At 37.8% G+C, this 19,984-nt stretch overlaps 1 protein-coding gene across 1 annotated transcript in view; it reads right to left on the bottom strand.

The window, feature by feature from the left end:
* Positions 1 to 19,984, bottom strand: part of SLC9A9 (solute carrier family 9 member A9) — a 564,963-nt gene that overhangs the window by 426,473 nt on the left and 118,506 nt on the right. The window contains exon 5 of the mRNA XM_049785894.1: positions 4,627 to 4,742. Within this exon, the coding sequence (XP_049641851.1) occupies positions 4,627 to 4,742 (116 nt within the window). The remainder of the gene's footprint in view (positions 1 to 4,626; positions 4,743 to 19,984) is intronic.

Below are 19,984 nucleotides of genomic sequence, written 5' to 3'. Positions count from 1 at the left end.
CCCCTGAGCCTGCCAGGAGCAACTCCTGAGCATAGAGCCAGGAGTAACCCCTGAGCGTTACCGGATGTGACCCAAAACAAAACAAAACAAACAAACAAACAAAAACACCTCATGGCCCTTCTAGAAATGGGCATCTTATTGATAGTTGATTTTCAGAAGTTAAAAAAAAGTTCCATAAGCATATAAAGCAATGTTTAACTATATGTATGTATATATATATATATATATATATAGTAGATGTGCTAAGTTCAACAACAGGGAGATACAAATAGCTTCACCTATCCAATGAGCAAAATTCACAGAGTAACACAAAATGTAGCATGGCAAAGCTGTGAAGTACAGATACTGTCATACATTGCTGGTAGGAAAGCAAAACAGTACACACTTGACAAAAGAAACCCAACATCAAGAGAATTGCATTGGTCTTTTAAACTATTTCAAGCTATCAACCCTATAGAGACACTGGTATGATTTGAAAGGTATGTAAATTTTAATTTATAGTTATATATAATAAATTCAAGGTTATTATTTGCAACATCATTCATAATTGCAAAAAATAAGGAAAAAATCAAATATTAAGCTAAATTAATTATCGAGTACTTGGCAGTTATGAAAGAGAATGAGATAGAGTTCTACACATTATTATGGAGTCATCTAAAAAATCCTATTAATTAGAGTAAGAGGAAGAAACAAGAATAGAACAACATAGAGAAGTAAATATGTCTATGGATATTCTTGAAATTAAATATAACAGGCAAATGAAAAAACAACCAAAATAATTGAAAAATGAAGAGACAGAATAAAGGGGCAGAAACTAGGCATGTCTTCTTTTGTTCTATGGTTTTCATTTTCTGTAGATACTGAATCTAATTTTAAAACAAAAGCTAAAAGCAAAATGAACCAAATGAACATTATCATGTATTGATTTGTGGCATAACCACAGAGAAAATTATTTCAAGAGCTCTCAAAACAGAGTAATTTGGACTACTCGTCTCTAGGGAGAGATAACAAAAACTAAAAAGAGTCACAATGAAATCTTAAAAGTTTCAATATTTCTAGTTTAAGCAATAAAGGTGTAATTTTGAAAGACATCTTTAAATAAGTAGTATAAATAGGAAAAAGAAAACTGGAAAAATTTAAATGTAAATAAAATTTAAATTATTTAGGTAAAATTATATAATCATAAATTTAAACTAAAAATAAAAAGAATTTGTTATATTATTTCTCATTTAGAACAAACAATATTAACTAGAAATAATAATTAATTATGTAATTATTTAGTATAATCATGTCCACTTTGGTATCCAAATAAATTTAGCTCTTAGAATGAATAAAGACTGCTTTGAAAAATAGTTGATTTTCTCAATCATTGTGAAGGAAGCACACATGAGATGGTTGGGACATCTTGACCTACCCCAGACAAAATAGTACAGGAGAAACTTGAAGAGGCTCCCCAGTTATCAAAGATGAAATATCTTGATCATCAAAGATATTAATGCTACTTCAGCTACAGAGGAAGGATATAATCACCCACATCTGAATAGAAAGTTTCCTGGCACCATAAAAAGGCTTTGGGGTGCGCAAATGAGTGAGCATGGAGCCAGTAGTTGTTCCCATGGCAGTATGCTTCAAGGGCAGAGAAACCCTGTATTTCTTAGGCCAAGGGAATTCCTGCTGTAATTTAATGTGCCTATGCAATAAACAAACAAACAAACAAACAAAAAAGAAGAAATACCACCCCCTCCTTTTTTTTTTTTAAAGAAGTTACTGGTCTGTTTTTTATTTTCTTTTTTTCTTTCTTTTGTAGTTTCTTTTATGAGTTTTTCCTAGCTGATGGTTTTGGTTTTTGGCTTATTCTGTGTTTATTCTTTTTGTAATTGTGTTGATTCTCCCTTATTGTTTTTTTGTTTCTGGTTGGTTTTGTTTTACTACCTTTTTCTTCTTTTTTCCCCTTTCTTCTTCAAAATGGATATTTATAACACCTAGATAGACTCCTCCTAGTTTTTCTCTTTTTTTGTTTGCTTTTTTCTTTTTTCTTTTTTTCTTCTTCCCCCAGATGGTACCAAGGCCAGACGAATGTTCATTTGGTGGGAATAAAAACTGATCAGACATGAATACCAAATCTAAAGTCAATGACAACAAAATCAATACCCAATCTACAACAAGCTGTACAAGAGGGGAACAGTTGCACTAGCATTACAGAGGTAAAGGAAGAGATGTGGGATGCATGCTGAGAACAGGGGTGGAGGGAGGACAACACTGGTGGTGGGAATGCCCCTCACTCATTGTCACTATGTGTCTCAAATATTACAGTGAGAGAATTGTAATTCACTTTGACCACAATAAAAAAATACAAAAAAAAGATTAATGCTAGCAGTGTGATGAAGCGTTTCTACTATATTTTAATTTGTTTAAATGTATTATTATTATTAGTGTCAACTGCATGATACATGCACTCAACTGCTGAGTTGGCATCCCAATCTCTATACTATGAATTTAGGTCACACTTGATGGCTTTGTTCTCAGTGCTGTCACTTCTGGCTGTGCTTGAAAGACCTGCGGTGTTATTTATTAGAGATTGAATGAGGGAAAAGGGTTAGTTGTGTGCACTGCAGGAACCTAATCTCTAACCTTTCTCCCTCTATCTAATAATTTTTTATTTATACCTGGCGATGCTCAGGGGTGACTCCTGGCTCTGCAATCAAGAATCACTCCTGATGGTGCTCAAGGATGTTGGAGATCAAACCTAGATCAGTGTCATGCAAGGCAACTGCCTGACCTGCTGTACTATAGCTCTAAGACATAATGCTTTCTTAAAAATATAAAACTTAGTTCTGTAAATCGAGTTAAAAGATAGTAGTAAAACCAGTCATTGTTTTGAGAATTAGCAAATAGGGGCTCAAGTGGTAAGGCATTTGCCTTGCACACACTAGCCTAGGACGAACTACAGTTCAATCCCCAGGCATCCCATATGGTCCCCCAAGCCAGGAGCAATTTCTGAGTGCATAGCTAGGAGTAAACCCTGAGTGTCACCAGGTATTGCCCCCCCAAAAAAAACCCAAAAAACAAACAACAACAACAAAAAAGAATTAGCAAGTAAAGGAAAAGAATCAATTATTTATTTTGAGTTTTTTAAATAAAATTATTTCACAGACTATCCAAGTAGCTGATCTGGAACACTTATTTTTTATGGAAAATTAGCAATTAATGAAAGAAGTATGCAAAATAAAATTAGCACACCACTAATTTGTGGCCTGTAATAAATATTTGAGTAAGTAGTAATAGCCAGTTGGTTCTTAAATCATTTGGTAAGCAGGAGAACTCTAAAATGGATAACTTCTCAAACCTGAAGTTGCACAGGAATTACTTAATATATTACTAAATTCCAGAAGCTGATTCAGTGGTTCTGGGGCGAAGCCTAAGATTCTGTTCTTAGGCCAAGCCATGCTGTGATACTAATGGTGTTGATTGCAGATCAATGCTAAGAAAGAGGAAAGCAACCACGTGACATCTAGAATGATCTGTGAGGTTGTATTGGGCTGTTGACTGTTAAATATGGCTAAATATGACCAATTTTACAAAACAACGTCAGAAAACACCACTCTGTAAGGTTTTCCACAGAATGTGGTGATTTATCAAGGTGGATCAAGACATACAAAACTAGTGAAACAATCAAGAAAGTAAGAGCATTCAAGATATTCTAACAGACTGATAATGGCTGTTTTTCAAAAGATGAATTTTGGAGGTGGATCTTGGGAAATTTGGTGGTGGTAAGGTGAAGTTAACTGTGTATACTAAGGCCAATAAATGTCAACACCATTGTAAACACATTACCTTAATTATAATACATACTTTTAAAACGATTACAATATTATTTCATGTTCATTTTTTCAAAATATTTTCAGATAAAATGGCAAGATGTTTGGAATTTGCCTTAGCATAAACCTATCATGGTGATAGAGAGTAGAGGGTAAAAATACTGGCCCTAGGGGATCTAGGATATGGCTAGGTGACAGTATATGCACGCATATGGCCCTGACTTTCACAGATAATATTAGCCCACATTGTTGAATGGGATCTCTGGCAGCACCAGCTGAAATCTTGGACCACACAAACACCCCCTGACATCACAATAGTAATGATATCAAGGCTAAACTCCAAACCACTGGAAATATTTGAACATTGATGAAGGGCATAAAACAAATCTATTCCCTTCTAACTTTCAATATGTTTAAGAAGTTTCACAGCAAAGGATTTAAAAAAATTATTTTTGCCATTGGACACAATAGATCACTTTGGAGAAAAGCAAGGTAAGCTGAATGGGGAAAAAAAATTAAGGGCTATCATTCAAGTGGCTACATATTCCAGAGAAGTAAACTATAATCACTTTTAAAGAGTCTTTCTCACTACTGAAATTGCTTTCACATCTATTTCTTGAAAGCTATTAGAAAATCCACCTAGAATTCTTTCTTTTTTCTTTTTTGTAATGACTGATAGATATGTCAACTGCAAGGGAAAAGGAATAAAGCATCATTTGATGTAAACTCCAGGGATGAGCTTTAGAGAAGCATTCAATTTAAATGTGTGATTTTTAAGAGGAAGAAAACATATTATTTGAGCAATTACCTGGATCTGTAGCGGACATCAGTGAGCCAAAAAATAAACAGTCAGTGAAATGAAAGTCTCCATTTTTCAACTGGCCAGCATAGACCATAGCCTTCACAAAGCCATACATAATTAACCTGTTGAGGAGAAAAAGATGACCCTTAGACCTAAAGTTGAATGCTGGGAAAACTCATGCTGCTGTTACTAACATCCTAATGTGCATTGTGGATATGCACTTAGAACTCCCCTTCTGCCAACTAGTGGCCATTGGCACTCTTAGGACACTGCTGAGGACCTTTGCCTGTGAAAGGCACATTTACCCGACATTACAGCTTCCATTTGACCAAGGATAGCAGGACATTTTATTGTACACTTTAGTGAAAGCAAGATCAATCTCCAGGACATAACAAATAATATGTCAAATATGGCAGACCAGGCCCACAGATACAGGACTAGGCTGGCATCTGTAAACAGATGGCTTTGTAGTTCTCACTGTTTTTTCTGTTTGGGGGTTATGAAATATTCAAATTTCACCATCATTGTGGAGGAAAGAGACATTGGCCATTTCCAAAGCATGTAGTCACTCAGTCTCTGGACAACAGATATATTTCTACTGCTGCTAGGTTCTGAACAATTGTGTTTTGGGTAGAGACACCTGTTAGGATGAGGTAACTTCAACAACCTATTGAAATTAAATCTAAAATGGTTATATTATGATAATACAAGAAAAACTATTCTTTTCATACCATCATAAAATCTTTGTGTGTTTACCAATGGAATGCAAATTGGCCATTTGAGTCATGACTTGGCAGTTTAGAGCTTTCAAATTGTTTTAAATAATTTAATTGATAGGCTAATTTTTGCTAAACCTGCATCAACATAAAATCACTCTAAGTGACATGATGAGTCCTAAGAAACCACTAATCCATGGGCTGAGAGGATGTTTCAGTATTTACATGCATTTTAAGTTAGCTTCCAGGTCTGGGATATAAGTTAGCAGTAGAGTACTTGCTTTGCAGGCATGAAGCGATGGATTCATTCTACCCCCAAAGCCATGGAAGTACTTAAATAAATAGATATTTTGTATTTTATTCCAACTAGTGTACATATCAATAGTCATATCAGCTAATGTTGAACTCCATAACTCCATTGATCTACATTTGGACTGTATCAGGAAGAATTATTTCTGAAGTCTGATGATGATAGCAGTGGTTATATACACTAAATACTCATCTACCTTATTGAATATATTTAATTGACCTTAATCCCTTTTCAAAATTATGAGAGACATGGACCTTTCAGACTTCCTTTTGGGTTTCTTGTAATAAATCCAATACCTGTCAATACCAAGCTGTTCTTGAGCCATGAACTATGTTGTACCATTTACAAAAACCAAAGCAGAAATTCAATCCCTGGACAGGCTGGCATGAAAGCATTGTCAAATAACAAAAGATCTGAAATCACAACACTGACTCTATATTCACATGTAAGAAAACTTCATATATGTAGTGATGTGTATTCCTAAAAATTTGCAATCGATTAATTAATTTTTGGTTCTTGACCTTATTCACTTAATACCCAACTTTACCAATTCTTGTTTATAATTAAAGTCATAATTAAAGTTAAAAAAATGTTCATTTGTTGAGGAATAGTCAAAGGTTGTGAACCTGGCTAAAATAAAACCCTAAAAATCAGAGATTAGAAAGTAAAATGACAACAAGAAGGCTGATGTTTCCAATTCTGTTATAATTTTTTTCCATAACACTTCAGACATATCTGCTTTTAAAGTTGGTTTCTATCACACAATAGCTATATGATTTCAGAGCATGAATAAAATCTGTGAACCTTAATATCCTTATTCATGAGGAAGAGATAAGCAGTAATTGTTGGTTGCATGATTCTAAAGAGTCACTGAGATAAAATACACATTCAATTTCTGGAACAAAGTGATTTCTCAATGCTGTTATTACTATGACTTATAGTAATATTAAAAAGTAACTTATATTTACATGTTTACATGTTTTCACTCACTTAATCCACATATTGACCCTAACAGGTAGGAATTTTTTAAATTTAATATCTTTATTTAAAACCTTGATTACAAATATGATGGTAGTTGGGTTTCAGTCGTGTAAAGAACACCCCCCTTCACTGGTGCAATATTCCCACCACCAATGTCCCAGATCTCCCTCCTCCCTACCCCACTTCACCTGCACTCTAGACAGGCTTTCCACTTCCCTCATTCATTCACATGGTTATGATAGTTCTCAGTGTAGTTATTTCTCTAACTGCAGTTGCTTCTTTTTTTGTTGTTCTGTTTTTTTGGCCACATCTGGCAATGTTCAGGGGTTACTCTTGGCTCTGCACTTAGCACTGCTCAGGGGACTGAACATGATATTAGTAGTTGAGCCAGCTTAGCTGCATGCAAAGCAAGTGTACTATGCAAGGTATTATCTTTTTCACTCTTTTTTTTGGTTTATTAAAGATGAGAAAACTGAACAGAATAAAGTTAAGTATTAAGTTGTGAAATTCAGGTTTGAATTAAAGGGTCTGATTTTAGATTCTTGTTTTTAACCACCCAAGTAACATTTTTAATTCCCTAAATCACATTGCCTGATGCTATATTTTATATTATGTACACAAAACATATTTGTAACAACCCCATAAGATGGCTATCAGTGGTCCTCAAACTATGGCCCGCGGACCACATATTGTATTTGTATTTGTTTTGTTTCTTCATTGCAAAATAAGATATATTCAGTGTGCATAAGAATTCGTTCATAAGTTTTGTTTTTACTATAGTCAGACCCTCCAATGGTCTGAGGGACAGTGAACTGGCCCCCTGTTTAAAAAGTTTGAGGACTCCTGTTAGATGGTCCAAAGGGAAGCAGTGGAGTATCCCTACAAACTTGGAATTAATATTATCCTCTAATGAACTCCATAATGGAATGGAACAGAGATTTGACAGTACTCTGAAGAATGTGGGTTCAAGTAGTGGTCTGAGAGTATTAATGTACTTTAAAAGGATTGTGATCAGGATCTAGCAATGGTCACTGGGGAGAAGTGGGTCTTAAAGCAGCTCAACCACACTTGACCCAGGCAGTGGGGAATTCTGCTAGTTAGCATAGCATGTGGCCCTTTAATATAAATGGTTAGAAAACATGAATATGATAATTTCATTCGACTTATCTGCCCACTGAGTAGGCATTTATTCTTGAAGCTCACTATGTGTAAGTCTCTGTGCTCGGTACCTGAGATGCATCAGTGCATCTCAGCAAAGATTTCTGCCCTTACAGATTATGCATTTTAGCAAGATAGCAATAAAAATCATCACCAATTAAAATGACAGCCATTCTATGCATGGCTTTCTGACTTGGAGTCTGCAGAGCTGATGGACACCAGGATATAATGGGATAGAAACTCCAACCCAGAAACCTCTCCATTCTGTTCTGTTGTCAACACAGATTCAGCACAGACCTTGCTCGTTTAAACTAGAATTCAACAGCAACAGACTTTGCAATTAATGAACACATGATCACCTGTGATTGTATTGTCTTTTCTGCCAACTAGCTCATTTAAGTGGTTTTGAAACCAGAGACTCAGAATGAAAATGACTTGCCCCATATTGCATAGAGCTAGGTATTGCATTAAGCTAGGTAGGAATTAAAAAAAAAAAAAAAAAAAGAAAACAGCATTATATACTACCCAGACTTTATGAGGGTTATGCTAGAACTAGAAACCTTAGATATAAAATTAGTCATTATGGAAGTCATTTTGACATTTTGTTTTGTTTAGTTTTAGGGCCATTTCCATCAGTGTTCAGGGCTTACTTATGGTTGGTTCAGTGCTCAAGTATCACTACTGGTGGGATATGGGGTACCAAATGAGATGCTGGGGACTGAACCTAGGTCAGATTCATGAAATGCAAGTGCGTACTATCACTCTGATCCTGAGACAATTCAGTTTTACATTCTAAGCTACTAATCGTCTCATATGAATAAATAGAAAACTATGAAATAATTACATATACACAAAAGTGCATATCAGCTACTTTGAGATTACTAATTATAAATAAATGCCAAGTTCATATATTCAATAAATAAATTATATTAAACAACTCATATATTATGGGATAACATGAAACTATCGAAATTATGTATGAAATATATCAAGCATAGAAAAAGAAATCAAATTACAAAAGAATAAAGAATTATTTATAATTTTATAAAGATTAAATATGCCTTGGTATGTTGGACCATGTATGTAGTCTTACAATCATTTAGTCCAGGATGTTAAAAGTGATTATATGATAGAATTAAATGTGACTCTTTGCTTTTGCTTTTTACTTTTTTCAGTTCTGCAAATACTAGACATTATAAAAGAATAATATGGTAGTAATAAGTGTTAATATGTGATAAAATGGACAACCACTATTTCACTAATCCACTAATCCTTTCAATCATATGGTTAGTATTATAATTGTCCATTTCTTTTTTGTGGTTCTTGGGCCACACCCGGCATAGTTCAGGGGTTACTACTGGCTCTGCACTCAGAAATCATTCCTGGCAGGCTCAGGGGACCATATGGGATGCTGGGGATTGAACCTGTTTCATCCTAGTTTGGCAGCATGCAAGGCAAACGCCCCACCACTGTGCTATCACTCCGGCCCCATAATTGTCCATTTCTATAAATGTGCAAAATTAGGGGTCAGAGAGATTAGCAACTTGCCTCAGGTCATAAAAATTAGCTTGTGTCAGATCTGGGTTTAAAGCCAGTCGTTTGATCACTAAAGTTTAACACGTAACTATAAATTTAAGAACACTTTCAAGGTGCCTTGAGATCAGGAGAAGTGTGTTAATGTGTGTTGTATGTAGACACATACTTACACAACAATTTACTTTAAAAAAGAAATAGCTTATTTATTAAAAATCAACTGCTAGGTATGAATTAACTATGTTTTAATTATCCTCAAGATAATAAGAATAAAAGATGAAATAAAACATATGTTTATTTTGAACTCAGTATGATCATTGTTAACGCTACTAATACCAACGCCATAATCGGTAGTGATGATGAGAAGTCAATAGTCTTTGTGTTGTATGCCAGATCTTTTTTAAAATAAATGGTAGCTTATTGTCATTGTTTACATGCTGTTATTAATAAAAAGTTAACTCGTTATAATTCTAACTGGGAGGCTTATTTCCAGAGCACACCACAGGAAGCATTTCAGATGGTTCAGAAAGCAGGAAAGCTGACGTAGAGGGCTATGATGAAGTTCACTGAATGCAATACGGTAGAGGTGGCAGATCTAGGAAAGCTGGCCACATGGATCAGCCTAAGACTAGTGGCACTGGATAGAGGACACAAAGTAGACAGGGTTCTCAACATCAGGAAAAGCAGACTTGCTGACAATACTGATGTCAACAAATACCCATTGGGTACTATTCTTGAGAAGCAGAAAGCTTGAGCTGTGGAGTAAACAAAGATGGTAGTTCATGACTTGTTTCCAAAGAGAATTCTCCCAGGGGTATCAAAGGATCAAAGTCCCACTTATGCAAAAGGAAAACTCTAAACTCAATGTTTCAGGTACTCACGGATATATGACATTCATGACATTAGTTATGGCATACACTTATGATATAAGTACTAATTTTACATTTCCTGAGTTTGCTGTCCACTGTTTAAGTTCTACACCTAGAATCAAGAGGTAAAAAATGTTTTTAAACAAAAGGTCCCAGAAACTTCCATTGCTTTGGTTAATTTTAATTATGTCATACTAATATCATGCTGGTTTGATTATTTTTGTTTTTGTTTTTGTTTTTGTTTTTTTTGGGCCACACCCGGCAGTGCTCAGGGGTTACTCCTGGCTTTCTGCTCAGAAATAGCTCCTGGCAGGCACGGGGGACCATATGGGTCACGGGGATTCGAACCAACCACCTTTGGTCCTGGATCGGCTGCTTGCAAGGCAAACACCGCTGTGCTATCTCTCCGGGCCCTTGATTATTTTTTTAATGATCACATTGTTTCCTTTAGTATTTGCCTCAATCAAGCTATAGTTCTATTGATTGGGAAAGGTAAGGTTTTTAAGCACCAAGAGAAGTCAGGGAATGGCCACCAGTTTAGAGACACTCTGATATCTGTCAGAGGAGGCTGGTCACCTTTGTGTGGCTCAGGCTGAGGGGGATGTCTGGAGCCTCAGACTGGGAAATTACAGGAAGAGTATTATCTATATCCAGATAACATATATTATCTATATACTTTATACTGAAATGTTTTCTTTCCAATAAACTTCTTTTCCTATAGGTTCAAATTCATTTTCTCTTTTTGAGAAAAGTCTAATCAAGGTTGATACCCCACAATAAAACTCATAATTTTTTTTTCCTGGTTGGAGACATATTAGGTATTAGATTGAGGTATAATTGACCTAAAATATAGTGCATGATGCAATGTTCTTGTTATATGTATGTACTGAAAAATGATCATCATGATAAAGTTAACATTTCTTTTTTTTTTTTTTTTTTTTTTGGTTTTTGGGCCACACCTGGCGGTGCTCAGGGGTTACTCCTGGCTGTCTGCTCAGAAATAGCTCCTGGCAGGCACGAGGGACCAGATGGGACACCGGGATTTGAACCAACCACCTTAGGTCCTGGATCTGCTGCTTGCAAGGCAAACACCGCTGTGCTATATCTCCGGGCCCTAAAGTTAACATTTCTAACATATCATGGTTAGCATTTATGTGTATAAAGTGTGAACTTATAAGATTTATTGTCAGCAATTTTCATATAGGCACTACAGTTTGGTTAATAGTGTTATATATATACCACATATATACCTTGATTGTAAACAGAATCTACTAAAAATCTGTATTGTAGGAGAGCAAAACTATGTCACTCCAAAATGCATCTTTGGAAAAAAAAGTTTGCTTTAATGGGAAGATTTCTGGGGTCCGGTGGAATTGCCTTTGAAAAAAGAATCTTGCATGTTCAAAAACTAAGCCCTCTCTGGTAGGAAGTCCCCTATAATGCACTCTGTAGCCCTGACCTCTTTTCGGACTTCTCATTCTAAGTTTCAGGCCAAAAGAATAGCATCTGCATACTTTTGTTGTGTTTAGAACCCTTTAACTGACTTTTCTCTTTCTCACCTAAACTTTATTTTTGTTTGTTTTTTTTTGTTGTTTTGTTTTTGGGCCACACCCGGCAATGCTCAGGGATCATTCCTGGCTGTCTGCTCAGAAATAGCTCCTGGCAGGCACGGGGGACCATGTGGGACACCGGGATTCGAACCAACCACCTTAGGTCCTGGATCGGCTGCTTGCAAGGCAAACGCCGCTGTGCTATCTCTCTGGGCCCACCTAAACTTTTTTAAGCTAAGGATTTTAAAGCTATGCCTGGAAGAATGGATGGTGAATTACTCAGGGTTTTGTTTTGTGTGTGTGTGTGTGTGTGTGTGTGTGTGTGTGTGTGTGTGTGCCTATCTAATGTGTACAGGAGGTATACATGTTATGAATAACTTCATCTCTCCTTATGAATCTTTCTGATGTTGGTTTGGTTATTTGTCCAGCTTCTGAAGCGCCCAGGGTAGAGTACAAAATATTTTTGTTTCTGTTCCCTTGTAATATCTTTTGACCACCTAAATTATTCCCTATTTCCATTCCTGTCCCTGGAAACCATTAAATATTCCCTATTTCTATGAGAAAATTCAATCTTCATATCCAGAGCTAGACAGAATGGAGAAAGCCTAGCAAAATTCAGCCATTCATTCATACATTTATTAACTCACTGATATATTAATTTTGTCTTTAACTCATTCATGTAACAATTATCAATAAATACAATTCTCTCATAAAACTTACATGTTACTGAGAGTCATTTAACTGGTCAGAATTTATGACTTAATATTGTGGTTAAGTGCTATAGAGAGAAATATATGAATGCATGCACATGTTAGGCACTTTATACAAGTGATCAGAAGTTCTTTTTAGAAATGTTGAGATTGAAGTGATGGTGAGACTGCTAAATGAGAGGTTTTCTCAGGAAACAGATTTGGAAGCAGACACTGTGGCACATATTATTTCAGCTTTGACTGTGGCTGGAAGCTTGCAGTTAAGCTAGAGTGGAGAAAACCCCCCCACTGAGGGCTGAGGAACTCTCACCTTGAAAGCTGAGACTAGGAGCCAGCATATAATAGCAAGAAAAACAGTCCAGGTAGGAGGTAAAAATCTAGGAGAGCATCATGGAACTCCAGTGTATATGCACCATATCTCCAAACCTAGGTTGAATCAGGCTTGCACATGAAATAATCCAAACCAGGCTGAAGGTGAAACAGGTATAGTCTGGCAATCTTCTACCTCATATGGAGAGCCCCTGCCTCCCAGAACTATTGTTTTTATTGAGTATAGAGACCACCCCCAGGTGGGGCAGTAAGGACAGAGTAAGTACAAATGTCTCAGGCTATCCTGAGCCAGTCCCATCCAGGTTTACAAGTAAGACAATCTCTGTTTTGGGGTAAATCCATTTGTAAATATACAAAGGAACCAGGAAAGATCTTTGTTTTAGGTAAAATAAGGTGCAAACTAAGACTCCAGAGAAGAAAGTGCTTTGAGACAGACATGGGAGATAGGAAAGAATGTTTAGTATCATTAGGAGTGAGGAAACTAAGCAAGATCCAGGTGGATTTAAGAGGAAATGGAGATTTGATTGTGGTTTCCGTGAAAGTTCTGGCCTCCATGATCTGTCAGGGTTGCTCTGTCCCAAGGACTCTGAGGTGTTCAGTGTAGACCTACTCACTCAGTTTATAGATCACACCAGCTTTCCCCACTGCTCTTTAGATTTTGTTCTTTTTGTCTCATTGACAGTTGAGGAGAGGAAGGGAAGGAGGGGATTTGGTAGTTTGTTGACATGTTATAAAAAGGGGGATAAAGTGAAGCCTCTGCTCAGCTTTGCCGTGGCAACAGATGAGCTCTATTGAGGTATCACATCAGGCATATCCTGTATCATAATTATATACTAATTCAAGCAAAGCTTCCATATTAATTGAACAAGCAACTATGAAGACAGACTATAGTCTTTTGGCCCTTAATTTTCTCCCCTTTTATAGGGGTGTGGGCATGATGTTGAGTGTCAGAAATTCTGAGGGAGAAGATTTGATTTTAAAAATGCTTGGACATGGGGCCATAGCGATAGCCCAACAGTAGTGCATTTGCCTTGGATACGGCTGACTTAGGACAGACATCAGTTTGATCCTCAGCGTCCCATAAGGTTCCCCAAAGCCAGGGGTGATTTCTGAGCGCATAGCCACACTGGGTGTGGCCCAAAAAACAAACAAAAATGCTTGGACAACATCACTAGTCCAGCTTCAACACACTGCATTCTCTGTTCCTAGTATCAATTCTCTCAGCTTCCAAATACCCAATGGGGCCTTGCTTCTTCTCAATAAACTCTACATGTTCTTGAATAAGGGGCTTTGATTCCAAGATTTTAAGAACATATGGTAGGAATAAAAATACAAAGAGGAGGGAAACTATAAACATTTTTATATTTGTCAAGCACCAACTCAGTGTCAGGCCTCATGATGGTACATTTTCTATATTTTTAAAATCATATACACCACAGTTGAGCAACCACTGTGATTCTCAATTTATAAACAATGAAATACAACAACTAATAAAGAGTTGATAAATATGTATGCATGTTTAATTCAATTTTTTTTACTACCAGAAAATATCTTTGCATTGGCTTTTCTCCTGATAGAATATCCTTGATTTTCACAATGTACCAGCTCTTCCAGTGTAGGAGTGGTCCAAAAGACCTCCCCTTCTATATCTAACTTGATTATTATAGGGTATAGCAAGCGTCAAGTCTTCCAGGATTGTACCATTAATCCCATTCTAGGTATGACTTCCTGGAGACCTAGAACTGCCCTCCATAATTTTTTTTAAACTAGAAAGAGAGCAGAAAAGAGAATGTAATCAAGTACACAGTTCTTTCATAATGATGGGTCCAGGACTTTGGACCTTGGGGTTCTAGAAACAACATGAAGTGAATGTATTTTCCACACATACTAAAGCCCACTTGCCAGTAAACCTTTCTGAGTTTCCCTTGGAGGCATCATTTACCTTTGCACTTTTGTACCAGTTTCTGTTCCTATCAAAACCTCTCTGGCTGCCTGCAAGGCCTCAGGCCTTCCCTCTGTTAAGACTCAGAGGAATACAGCATGTGATTGAGGTAGGCATAGAGTTAGAGATGGACTGAAATGGCGGATATGCTAAAAATTGAGCTCAGTCAGGACAGACTCTCTGGTTCTAGCTCTACTTAGTGCCCACCCTCTATGCAATGTCTCCATAGCATCCTGGGATATGTGGACCCTAAAACTCTCCAGGTTATCTTGGCTTCTTATCTCCCTCTATTTCCCTGACATCCTTCCTTCGCCCCCATGCTCAGTGCTCAAGATATAGTCACTGCTCTCTCACCTTACTCTGTCTTTCAACTTGTGAGTCCCAGGCTTAACTTACTAAGTGCTCCCTGCTATTTCTTCCTGGTCCCATGCATTCTTTGAGGTCCCATCTAATATAACTCATCTGGAGTCAGCATATCTGTGATCTATCTTTTTCTCTCCACATATACATCTCTGTTTATGGCTACAATATCCAGCTTGCAAGGTCCTAAAGAATCACAAAGCTGGATCTCTCTAAACTCAGCATAGCAAGAGGAATAAAAGGAATAAAGTCTGGGCATAAACAGTTGAACTACTAAGTCAAACACAATAAGCAGAGTTAGGAATGCTAAAAGCAGGACAGAGCATAGTACAGGATATATGGTACTTGCCTTGCATGCAACTGACCCAGATTTGATCCCTAACATATATGATACTCCGAATTTGCTAGGAATGAGTCCAGAGCAGAGAGCATCGAGGAGTAAGCCCTAAGCACTGCTGGGTGTGGTTCAAAACAAAAACAACAATGAATGCTAAGAACTGTGTGATAAGGGGCCAGATAGAGCAGTGAGGCGTTTGCCTTGTACTAGGCTAACCTAGGATGGACCACGGTTCAATCCTCCATTATCCCATATGGTCCCCCAAGACAGGAGAGATTTATGAGGAGTAATCCCTGAGCTACACCGGGTGTAGTCCAAAATAATAAAAAAAAAAAAGTACTGTGTGATATGGTGATTTAAGGGTGAACCAGCGGCTGGAGAAGTAGTAGAAGTGACTATTTTTCCACCAATGACAGAGAAGAGAGGAACTGTGGTAAGAGGGAGAGAAAAAGGGGTGCCACTGAGGAAAAGGGAACACGGATCACTAAAACAAATGTGTGGTAACATATGATGTGTATCTGGAAAAGTGGAGAAACAGATTGGTAGATTCTGCCATTACTACTGCAGTGCATTCAAACTCAGTTCTCTGAAATGTTGCTTATGTAATAGGTCTACAGCAAGAGCTCTACTCAGGTACACCCACTCCAAGAACATTGCAATCTATAGGTGGATCCCAGGTATCAGAATTGTTTGGGAGGAGGAGGCTCAGGAGGCTTTAGGGGCCCACCGGGCCATAGGTTAAATTCAAGGGCCAAATAGCATTTGAGCTCAGTGGTGCCTGGTGATAGACTCAATAGTGCCTATTGCCTCCAGGACTGCACCCAATTACTACCTGGGGATCATGTAATGTCAGGAAATAAATCCAGGCTGAGCATATGCTAGACACTTGCTCTAATGGCCATACTATCTCCTGACTCCAAGAATTATTAATTTCTTTGTTCTATGGTACAGCTAGAGTCTAGAATAAGTGTTTTAAATCCTAACATCTCTCCTATACCTTCTAGAGGACCTGTAATGATCTACATAACAATGTGCCTAATGGGAAGGGCAGAAGAACCTGCATTTCTGAGGATTTCCTAATGGTGTGGGTCCCATTTCAAGTAAAAGACTGTATTTGAGGAGGCTGCTAATTAGGTGAACTTCTATGTGCTGGGAAAGTCTTTTAGGAAGCACATAAACAGAAGCTAGAACATGTCCATAGAGCTTCTCAGGATGCATTGATTCTGCACAAAAATTATAACCTGGGCATGTGGGCACCCAGTTTCACTCTTCAATAATAAGGATTACTGAAAAGCATGTGAAGATGAAGGCATAATTACCTCTCTGCTTCTTGTAGAAAGCAATGAGGAACTGATGGAGAAGAGAGCCTGAGGTAAGGTCATCCCACTCAAACATACATTTCAGCAACCTTTCTCTGCAGCTCCTTAAGGCTCTACTTTCTTGGAGCAGAGCCCCACCCTTTGCTGAGTCAGGGAAAGAGAGAAGACATTACTTTAGTGTTGACCTCATTGCTGACTGGTCTTGCCATGACCTACAAAGCATTCGAAGGTGGTTAAGAGAAGTCCTGAGCTGTTCATCTTAAAGAAATGGTTGCTAAGAAATGAATTTTGGGGACCGGAGAGATAGCACAGACGTAGGGTGGATTGCCTTGCATGCAGCTGACTTGGGACAGACCTGGTTCGATTCAGGATCCCCCAGCCTGCCAGGTGCAATTTCTGAGTGCAGAGCCAGCAGAGACCCCTGAGCACCCTTGGGTGTGGCCCAAAACACCAATCAATCAACCAATCAATGAAGTTAAAAAAAAAAAGAAAATATGTTTATTAAAGAACTACAAGACTACTACAAATAAATGTCCTTGCTTTGGGTGTTGCTACATCAACTTAAAAGTTCTGGTTGGCAATCCAGAGTGTGTTTGTGTATTTCTGTATGTACATGTGTGATATATATAGGCATATGATTATGTATATATACATATAATCATTTTTTTTTTGGTTTTTTGAGTCACACCCGGCGGTGCTCAGGGGTTACTCCTGGCTGTCTGCTCAGAAATAGCTCCTGGCAGGCACGGGGGGGGGGGGGGGGGGGGGGGGGACACGACCATATGGGACACCGGGATTCGAACCAACCACCTTTGGTCCTGGATCAGCTGCTTGCAAGGCAAACACCTCTGTGCTATCTCTCCGGGCCCTATACATATAATCTTAATGAGAAGAGAGTTTCTCTTAATGAGGGCAAAATTCCTTCAAGTGTGTAATCCATCCAGACTAAAGATGTAAGAGGGAGGCCCACAACTCTTCATGCCTAAACCCTTGATCTCTATGTTTTACCTCTCATCTTTTAAAAGATGCCTGCATCATGGAGCGAGGACTGAAGATTAGCAGCAGAGTACATACCTTGCTTGTGTGAGACCCTGGGTTTGGTCCCTGTTGCCACAAACCAAGCAAGGAAAACCACAAGTACAAATGCTCCCTTCCCCTGAAAAGTGGCTGAAGTCAGGCTGCATTTCTCCCTTTACTGACAGTTTCTGTTCCAAGAGCCCCACCTGGCTTTGCCTGGCTTTTCTCTGCCATGTGTGCTCACTGTGAAACTAGAATACTACTTGCAATTCATTATTTAGATTGGGGTGGGGGAGTTAAAACTCCTCAGCTACACCACTGGTGCTGAAGGTTTACTTCTGGCTCTGCACTCAGAGGTCATTGTTAGGTGCATGTGGGACACCATATGTGGTGCCAGGATCCAACTTGGGTGTAAAGCAAGCTCCTCAACCCCTTTACTCACTCTCTGGCCTGCTGAGTTCAAGTCTTAGTCAAAGTCACACAGTCCACTGCAGAGGGATCCAGGTACCAAGTATAATTTTCTCCTAAAGGCTTCACAGAACTAGCAGTTTCCTGAGACTCCATTGCAGGATTTCTACAAAAGGAACTAAGCCTGCAACCTGAATGGAACTGGTCTCAACTCTCCCAGAAAATGCTCCCTCATCCCTTTCCTAGTCCCTAATGCGTATTCATGTTCTTCAGCTGTACCATTTGGAGCCCTAAAAACAACTGTTGCCTACAATTGAATGCTAATATAAAAGGCAACACAACTCTTACTTTACCCAGTCAGCATTTTTTTTGCAGTGAGCAGAAAGCTCATAAATAATGTAGATGTTTGAAATATATTTATTGCAAATTAAGACATTACACTGTTTATGTGTGATTGATGACTTTAAAATCTATTGTTATAATTGGGGACAAGACAGAATAAGCTATTTATCTTATGAGTAATAAAAATCTATCATTAATTTATTGTTTGGATATTTCTTCTTCAACCACATTAATACAGTTTTAAAAATCTTTCTGGTCCAGAATTGGAGAGCTCTAGATGGCTCCTGTGACACCTATTATAAATATTGTTACCTCAAATCTCTTTGTCCTGGTAAAATAAACTTTTATGGTGTTTCAAAACACTTTCTGGATCAGAAAGAAAGTTCTCATGGGGTTCACTTGAATAGCAGAGTTTACCCATTAATCAAATTCAAAAGAAATCACCCAAATGCTTAGAAGAGAGTAAAATAACAATAAACATTTAGTTTTAGACTTATTGCCTTACAGCTTTGGAATTTTGAGATTTTCCCTCTTTCCATTCATCATTCTATAACATGAGTTTCTGTAAAAAGTGGATAGTTGGTCTGCTACATTGCATGACTTGAGGGTCCATGGCATGTTGCTAATAAACAGATTCAAGATTCTCTGTCCACACTCATCCAGCCACCGATACAACCGATCCTTTATATCTGCCCCTACTTTTGTTAAACCCTCACTCACTATCAGGCACTGCCAGAAATAAAGACAATTCTGTATCTTCTGCTCTGGTCTGAGTTTTATAGACAAGGAATACAGCTGTAAGACTGAACCTAGTGGAGTGGACCATCTGCTGATGAGAACCAAGTAACTGGGCCTACCATTAAAATATTTGATTTCTTAACAATTCCATGCCTCTGGAGAGCACAGCACCAGTCATACTCTATTAGGTGCAATTTCATCTTTGAATTCACATAGAGGAATAGCTTCCTTTTTTATAAAAATGGCATAAGGGGCCACATGGATCAGCAACAAAGCACCTGTCATACATGTATAAAGCCTCAAGTTCAGTTCCTGAAACCAACCTTCATCACTGAGAATGACATCCAGCATTATTGTTTTGATCCTCAGGGACCATATTCTAGGCATACCACAACAAAGTGTGAAAAACCTGGGATATCACAATAACAATATAAACAACAAAAAGAAGTGAAGATAACTAAATAAAAATTTAAATTATTGAACAGTGATGTCTTCAAAATGTGTTTTTTTTAAATATAGATTAGGGAATGAATAATGGGATTAGCTTATAAAAAGCATATGTTACCTTTTATATGACCAGAATTCTACCAGAGGTTATAGGCTTTTAATGAAAGGAAAAAAGGCAGATAATGGCTAGTTCAGGGAGTACCTAGAAATACAAACAGATTGCCATAATCTAGTGGGTTCTGTGTTGCTGCCACCTTCCTATTCCTACTCTTGAGAATAGTTATGCCATTTACCAAT

The sequence above is a fragment of the Suncus etruscus genome, chromosome 13 (assembly GCF_024139225.1).
Source record: "Suncus etruscus isolate mSunEtr1 chromosome 13, mSunEtr1.pri.cur, whole genome shotgun sequence".
Taxonomy (NCBI): Eukaryota; Metazoa; Chordata; class Mammalia; order Eulipotyphla; family Soricidae; genus Suncus; species Suncus etruscus.
Note: the sequence above shows the minus strand (reverse complement) of the source record. Positions and strands in the feature narration are given on the sequence as shown.